Genomic DNA, 8731 nt, shown 5'->3' on the forward strand with positions numbered 1-8731 from the left:
GTGGTGTTTCAGCAACGGGAAATGGTGTTGCAGCAATGGGGAAATGGTGTTGCGGCAACGGGAAATGGTGTTGCAGCAATGGGGAAATGGTGTTGCGGCAATGGGAAATGGCGTTGCAGCAACAGGAAGTGGTGAAAGGAACGATTTATGGTCTGAAAGATGTTCCCAAGCTGCAAAGTGATTCTTTTGGAATTTTTGTTCTCAAGCATCCTCTGAAACTAAGATTTTCAAAATAATTAATTGTAACATGGCAACCCTTGACAGGGATTATTAGTTAAGAAATCTTACTCTAGAAATAAACAACCAGAAATTTACGTGCATTGAGGGACAACAGATTCCCCCAAAAAGGTGTAGTTTATGTCTGTCATGCAAGTAGCTTTGAATTCCTCTTTAGAAATAGGTCGTTGATACAAACGGAGTCGATACCCATTCACTAATAATGGTGTCCTACTATCATCAATCGTTAAGAATCTGACTGTTTCATTTGGAAAAACAACATCTACTTCATCAGGTCCTAGCCACCTTGTCCTTAATTTCCCTTGAAAATTTTCAAAACGGGAGTCATACAGTAAGGCCCAATTACCTTTTTGGAACTGCTTGTGCTTAATATTTTTTTCATTCCACCTAGTTCTTTGTTGTTGTATCATGGTTGTTTGATGGATGGCATCCAACCTTTTTTCATCCAATTCCTGAAGCTGGTGCAACCTAGTTGTCTGTGCATTAGTCAAATCAAGGTTAACAACTAAAGCAGTTCTTAAGGTTTTGATCTCAAATTCCACGGGAAAAACAACATTTTTACCATAGACCAATTCATAAGGTGAAAAACCGGTAGTGTTCCTCCAAGTAGTTCTGTAAGCCCATAATGCTTCAGGCAACTTTTGAAACTAGTCCCTTCTATTCTCCTTGACTGTCTTTGTTAAAATGGCTTCTATGACTTTATTTGAACTTTCCACTTGCCCATTTGCTTGGGGGTGGTAAGGTGTAGTCATCTTATGCTTAATGTGATATTTCTGGAGCATATATTTGAAGCCATGAGAATTAAAAGGAGGTCCTCCATCTGTGACTAGTTCTCTAGGGAAACCAAACCTAACAAAGATTTCTTCAAATAGAAAATTTAACAGAGATTCTTCATTAGCTTTGATAAGTGCCTTAGCTTCTACCCACTTAGTCATATAATCTGTGCAAACGAGTATATAAACTCTTTGATTGGATGGAGGATTGATGGGACCTATAAAATCTAGTGCCCATCTTTCAAAAGGTTCAAGTATTACTTGGGGGTTAAGTGGCATTTCATCCCTGTGATTAGGCTGGCCCATTCTTTCATAGCTATCACGGGCCCTAACATACTTCTTTGCATCCTTAAAAAGTGAGGGCCAATAGTAACCCATTCTGAGAACTTTGTGTGCTATTCTTTTATCTGCAAAATGCCCTCCACAAGGGCCATCATGGCAAGCCTTCAATATATCATAAGCTTCATCTTCTCTAATGCATCTTCGAATTTCATGATCGAGTCCTATGTGAAAGAGACACCCACTTATCTAGCTGTACCTAGCACTTTGTTGAACGATCCTTCTTTTCTCTTTGTGCGATAGGTGTGATGGTAGTTTCCCTGCAACTAAGTAATTAGCAATGTTTGCATACCAAGGTGAGTGAGCAGATACTGCAAATAAATATTCATTAGGAAAAGAATCATCTACTGGAACATTTTCATCAGTCTTTAACCGAGAAATAAAATCAGCAACTACATTTTCTTTACTTGGCCGATCTACAATTGTGATATCAAATTCTTGTAATAATAATAACCATCTGGTAACTCGAGCATTTGTAACTGATTTGTTCATTAAATATTTAATGGTCGAGTGATCAATATGCACAAAAGTAGTGTAACCAGTAATATAATGCTGAAACTTGTTAATAGCATAAATAACTGCTAAGAATTCTTTTTCGGTGACTGTATAATTAAGTTTAGCAGGGGTCATAGTTTTACTAATAAAACAAATAGCATAGGGGACTTGCACATTAGCTGGATCAACTTGAATTCCTAGGAATGAAATGAAGTGTCCCAAAACAATACCTTGATTCATCATCATATGACATTTTTCAGTACTTAAGGCAAGATGTGCTTCTATACAACGTTTAAGTACTTTTTCAAGATTTTGTAAGGCATCTTCAAAAGTCGCACCATAAGGAGTAAAGTCATCCATAAATATTTCTAAGGAATCATTAAGCATATCCAAAAAAATTCCTATCACTGCCCTTTGAAATGTTGCTGGGGCATTACATAGTCCAAATGGAAGAATTTTATAAGCAAAAGTTCCCCATGGACTAGTAAAAGTGGTCCTGTCTTGATCTTGGGGTGTAATCTTGATCTGATTATAACCACTAAACCCGTCCAAAAAGGAAAAGAATCTCTTACCTACCAAATTATCTAGCACCTGATCAATAAATGGTAAGGGAAAATGATCTTTCTGAGTGGCCTTATTCAGAGCTCTATAGTCCACACACACTCTCCATTTTCCATTTTTCTTAGGTACTATCACTAATGGTGAAACCCATTCACTATCAGATATGGGATATATGAATCCTGCATTCAACAGTTTTTGAAGTTCTTCTTTCACAATTTCCCTTAAATTGGGATTCATTCGTCGTTGGGGTTGGCCGACTGGGCGAGATCCTTCTTTAATATAAATTCGGTGAGTACATAATTCAGAAGAAATACCCTTCATATCTGTGTAATCCAATGCAAATGCTTGTTTATTTCGTGGTGTAACTTCATTAACTCTTGTGTTTCAGCATCTGTTAAGTTAGGGTTTATATTTAATGTTTTTCTAGGCTCGATTTCGACTGCTATACTTTTTGAGGGGGTGTCAGCTGATGTCTGAGATAAGTCTTCAGTTTTAAGATTCTGCTGTGATTCAGATTCCAAGATTGCAGTCAAGTGATCATGTATTTCAGAGTTAACCAAAGAAGGTTCAAAAATAAAACTACTAATTAATTCATCTTCGATTGAATCTTTAAAAGTTAGGGCTTGTCCGACAGTCAAAATGGGTTGAGTCTCATCATCCTCATAATCTAACCATACTGAATTATCATTGTTAATCATAGGTGTGGCATGAGGGTACAGACTAGGCTGCTTGGTTTCAGATCCATTAGAAATTGTCATTGAACCTGACCTACATCTAATGAAGGCATCTGCTGTAGCAAGTCAAGGCCTTCCTAAAATCAATGGATGACCCCCCAACTTATTTTTGGTCTGTAACACCACAAAATCAGCTGGGTAGTTCCAAGATTCGACTAAAATTATTAGGTCTTCAATGACTCCTTTAGGTTTGAAGTGGAGCGGTCAGCCAGCTCTAGAATGGTTGCGGTTTCCCTAATAAAAAAATTTAACTGCAATAACTGTGCTGTTTCAAGTGTCATGATGTTTATTGCAGCACCGAGATCTACCTGAACTCTAGAAACAAAGGTTTTACCAACCTGAACTGTAACTATAGGGTGACCAGGGTCACCATATTTCACAGGAGGGTTTTTTTCTGACATTAGAGCAGCTAGATCACCCATCACATGAACTGTGAGGGGGTCCATAGCTTTTCTTCTAGGTTTCTTAATACAAATATCTCTAACAGTTCTAGCATAGATCGATACATCTCTTAATGCTTGTAAAAGTTGAATTTTGACATATAAATTCTGCAGTTCTCCTAACAAATTAAAAGCAGGTGGCTCAAGTGTTTTGGTAAGAGCCAAAGGTTCAGGGAATGGTGGCTCTGCTACTTCAGGAGTCTTTTTAGAGGATGTTTCAACTGCTTCAGCATTATTATTAGAGGATGATCCAACTGTTTCAGCATTATATGAATTTTCTTTTTCCGATTTCTTCTTTATCAGAATCAGAAGTGATGTCATCAATAATGTGTTCAAGTATTCTTCCTGAGCGTAAATGAATGTCATTGCATTGCAGAGGGGAAACTAGTTGGTTTTGAACATCAATTACTTGCAAAGCTTTATTATTATTCGGGTTGGGGTTAGGTTGTAGAGGCAGCTGAAGTCTTATTGTCTGATTATTAGGTGGGGCATTTGATGGTAAGGAGAGAGATTGCTGATACTGAGGTAATTGGTTTGGAAATGGGATCTGTGGAGCTATCCAATTCGGGTTCCATTGATAGGGTTGCTATAAAGCACAGGGATTCCACATTGTAGGGTCAACAAAAGAGGATTTGGTTGCTGCATGGGTGGGAAATTAATTTGATTAAAGTGTGGGTACTGCATTTGATTAAAGGTTGGGTAATTTGCTTGAAGAGGAGGATGATTATTCCAACGATTAAATGGCATGTTAGAATTCATACCTTGTCCTCGTGGTTTCCATTGCCTTCTCTATGTGAGGAGGTACACTGCTTCAGCTTCTTCTTCAGTTGGCTCTAGTGCTGCTTTTATTCCTGGCAGGGAAGGGCATTGCTGGGTCTCATGGTCCTTTTCACAGATAGTGCAATTTGGTACGTTGTCCAGGGGACATTCCCTTAGTGGGTGTTTTTCCCTGCATCTAGAGCAGAAAATAGCCAGAGCGGCTTCTGCTTCTGCCTGCTTCTTTTTAACCTGCAAGGTATCAATTTGTGAAGCAAAAGAGCTTAACATTTCAGTTTTAAATTCTTCAAGTAAGTTACCTATTTTGGCCCGTGTTGCTCCTCCACTTGCTGATTTCTGGACTCTTGAGTATGTACTATCTTTGCTCTTTGGTCTGCTTGCTTCTCCTCTTGAACATCTTTTACAGAGATTGATAATCTCATCATAGGATTCCTTAGATATGTCTCCTTTTCCAAGCATGTTTAACATATCTAAACAGTCATCTCGTACCCCTCTTAGCAGTATTGACTTGAGAATATCCTTACTCATATCAGGATGATCAGATCACTGTAAGTGATGTTGTAACCTTTCCACGAAGTCTTCTAGACTTTCATCCTCTTTCCGAGTCATCTTGAATAATTCCTCCTTTATTTCTCTTGTTCGACAATAATCTTGGTATTTAGCCAAAAATTTCTCCTTCATCTGGTCCCTTGTTGTAATCACATGAGCTCCCAGGCTCATGAACCATCTTAATGCATTCCCTTTTAATGTAGTTGGAAACAACTTTAATTTCTGAGCAGAATTAATATAGTCGTAGCTTCTACACAGTATATCAAATTCAAAAAGAAATTCATCGGGATCTTCTGTGGATAACCCATGGAAGTTGGGTAATGCTGAAAGTGGGATATTCTTCATAGGAGTTGCTCCTCTGGGGAGATCTCCAATGGGGAATTCCAGGGTGGAGAGATAATTTTCTCCCCTTCCATCTATTCTGCGTCCTGCACCGAAAAGTCCTTCATTGTTGTCCTCCATTGGTTGTTTCCCTGATGCGCTTGCCTGATCTTCGGAATTCTCTGTTGGGATTTCGATGTCCTGCACTGGTTCCTCCACCTTAACTTCCTCTATTGGTTCTTCTACTGGTCATTCGTCTTCTTCCACTGGTTCCTCAGTATATTCGATGGTTCTATAACCCTCTCTGGGCCCACTACTTCCTTTGTCTGAAAATCTGTCTGGGAAGAGTGTTGGGTCTGTGGCCTCCGAGAGCTTAACCTCTGGGATGTCTCAGCTTTCGAAATAATATCATCAATAAAATTTTTCCTTCCTCCTCCCATGCCTTTGCTGCCTGAATGGTTAACCTTCTTGTGTCCTCTCATGCATCCTGCATTCCTAAAGAAAAAATGTTAATACCCTTAAAATCTTTAGTCGCCTTCCCCGGTAACGGCGCCAAAATGTTGGCTGCTCGAATTGTTTATTAATTAAACAGTCGAGTACCACATTAAATTGTCAACTCGGAAAAGTCCTTTTGTTTCAAACGTGACCTCGTACTGTATGCACTTAATTCTAAAAGCATTAAATGTTGTAGTATAAACAAATCTACTCTCTATCAAACCCTTACTCTGTGTTACAACAGTTATGATCTATTGCAGAAATGAAATGAAAACTAGTTAACTAAAGATAACAAAGCTGCAATAAGAAATGATGGTTGTCTTATAACAGAGGATCAGGACCCTATCCTCAGGGTAAGGATGTTCAGCACCTGCCCCTGTGACCAATTTGCCAATGCACACTGCAAATCCTAATCACCAGTGATACACTCTTTTACAGCGCCAATTGATTAAGAAAACAGAGTATCAGCAAAAGAAGAAAATATCAGAAGCAATGCTAGAGATACATAAAAATCACACACACACTCAACAGAAAAGAAATGGGTGAATCTTGTGAAGAAGGTGGGCCCTGCCCCTCTCACAAGATTCCCCAGGACACAGATACTAAGTTAAAATGCTCAGAACAGTGCTTTATTCATCTACCAAAATGTTAAATTACAATAAGGATTCAGACTTGCTCTGCACTACAATACTCCTGTTACAACTTGTTCTCCCCCCTTTCTAATGTAGGTCTCTCCTCTTTTTAAAGGAGACATCTATTACAATAGATTGTCATTACTCATTTAGTTGACCCTTTTTTACAAAAATAGGAAATCAATTCCTCTTACAGCATGTTGTTACAATAGTGTGTAACTTTATCATCCTTTGTTAATCAGATCCTTTTGTTGTTGCAAAGATGGTAAACCTCAACCGTCTCTTTGAGATCCTCGTATTGTCCTTGGCTGTTCCACCATTGTTACCGATTTGGTAAATCTCAACTGTTCCCTTGAAGTTCTCGTGATGTTCTCGGTGTTCCCATTTGTGACTGTGTTTTGCCAATTTAGGACAATGGCTGATCATGTTATGTCAGCATCTGCAACGTATAGTTCTGTCAGCTTCAGACGGTTACTTCTCTTGCTAGGCAATTGTTGTTCCTGGTGTTTCAGCCATTGCAAAATGAGGTTTTACCCGCTTTAGTCAATTGTCGTTTCTGGTATTGCAGCAACTGCACAGTTGCTGTTTCTAGTGTTTCACCAACTGTGAATTATAATTCTACAGACTTTGAACAGTTTCAACAATTGTCAGCCACTTAGTCAACTTCCAAAGATTAATTATAAAGATAACATGAATATTTGTTGCATAATTTAACATATAGCAATGTGGAGAGTTACTTCATACCTTTGGAATAATTAGGTCAAAATGTTATCAAGGCTTTCAACTTATGGGTTAAAGAGGGTAACATAATGACAAAATACAAGGTCAAAAGTAGACAATATGGAGTCCTAACACTCCTCATAATGATACGGGGATTCATGAGAAAGGCAAAGATCGGGGGCGGAATTAACTCAACCTTTCTCGCTGTAATTCCTAAAGAAACAATCCAGGATCATTGGACAGATACAGGCCGATCTCACTGTGCAATGTGTCCTACAAGATAGTGGCCAAACTTCTGGTGAGAAGAATCAAGTCTCTCCTACAAAAGCTCATTTCTCCAGCCCAAGGGGGATTTGTGAAACTAAAACACATCCTGGGTAACGTTATCCAAGTCCAAGAATCCATGAACTCGAGACATTCACGTAAAGAACCAGGTATGCATATAAAACTGGATATGTGTAATGCTTTTGATAAAGTTAAGGCTCCTTTCTGTACAGGGTCCTTTCAGCCTTTAGATTCAATGAGGACTTTATAAATTTAATTAAAGCCTGCCCAGAGCAGATCAGGATAGCTCCAATGGTAAATGGGAGACCAACAAATTTCTTTTTAGCCACCAGGGGACTGAGGCAGGGCTGCCCCCTGTCTCCATTTCTTTACATCCTGATGGCAGATTCCTTGAGTAGAAAATTGATCATGGAAAGATAGAATGGTAACCTCCCTGGAATTAGAATTGTGAAAGAAATCGAACCAATGAACCACGCATTGTTTGCTGATGACTCACTGTTGCTTGGGGGCGCATCTCCACGAATTGGGAACTCCTTCAGAACCATACTCAAAAAATATTGCAGCATCTCTGGAGCGTTAATCAGCGAAAGGAAAAGCGTTGTCTATGGATGGAATGCAGAGCAGCAAGCTATCAACAGAATTGCCAGCGACCTGGGTTTCAACGGATATGCAGATTGGGACAAGTTCAAATACTTTGGTCTCCCAATAACAATGGGATCCAACAGGAATCAACTGTGGGAAGAGGTGATATCGAAATTTAAGAAAAAGATCGCAGGGTGGGGGGGCTATTGGCTTACCACAGGAGGTAAGCTCACGCTCATTAGATTGGTCCTCTCTGCATTGCCAACGTTTCAGGCCTCCTTAATGCTGGCTCCAAAGCAAATCTCAAACCAAATCTCCAACCTCATGCGAAATTTCCTATGGAATGGCGGGCGAGGAAATGATAATAGGTTCCATCTAATTAAATGGGAAACAATGAAAAGACCTATAGAGGAAGGCGGCCTCCAAATCCGAGACCCTATACAAGCAAACGTAGTGTTGGGTTGTAAATTATTGTGGTAATTTCGTGCTGAGCCCAATCACCCAGTCAGCCAGATGTTAAAATACAAATACCTCAAACACCAGTCAATCAGATCCTTCATCCCGAAGAAAGCTCCAAAAGGAACGGAAGCCTAGAAGCTATGCAGCAAAGGCATCAATTTCTTTAGAACGCACTTGTACAAAATTCCTGGGAACGGAAAAAACACCCTGCTATGGAAAGACAGAGTCATGGGCCACCCTCCTCTGAAAGAAAACAACAAAATCGCAGAGATTAGAACATGGCTACAAACAAAAGGAATTAGAAAGATTTTAGACATCTCTGGCTGGGATAA

General features: G+C 39.4%; 1 protein-coding gene across 1 annotated transcript; it reads left to right on the forward strand.

Annotated features, from left to right (window-relative positions):
- The first annotated feature begins 7823 nt into the window (after positions 1 to 7823).
- On the forward strand, positions 7824 to 8302 carry LOC149207014 (uncharacterized). Its single transcript, XM_089397891.1, has 2 exons — positions 7824 to 8163; positions 8214 to 8302. Exons 1-2 carry the CDS (start codon positions 7824 to 7826, stop codon positions 8300 to 8302), a joined length of 429 nt encoding a protein of 142 aa, XP_089254017.1.
- Positions 8303 to 8731: the final 429 nt, after the last annotated feature.

This window comes from Pinus tabuliformis, chromosome 1_2 (genome assembly GCF_031772625.1).
Source record: "Pinus tabuliformis cultivar Carrire ecotype Pingquan chromosome 1_2, CPIR1, whole genome shotgun sequence".
Lineage (NCBI taxonomy): Eukaryota > Viridiplantae > Streptophyta > Pinopsida > Pinales > Pinaceae > Pinus > Pinus tabuliformis.

What these genes read in the sequence shown, in the direction of transcription:
- LOC149207014 (XM_089397891.1), top strand. Translation starts at nt 7,824, where the DNA reads ATGAACCACGCATTGTTTGCTGATGACTCACTGTTGCTTGGGGGCGCA. An exon ending in CTATTGGCTTACCACAGGAG is followed by an intron (nt 8,164 to 8,213) that starts GTAAGCTCACGC and finishes CCAACGTTTCAG; the next exon opens with GCCTCCTTAATGCTGGCTCC.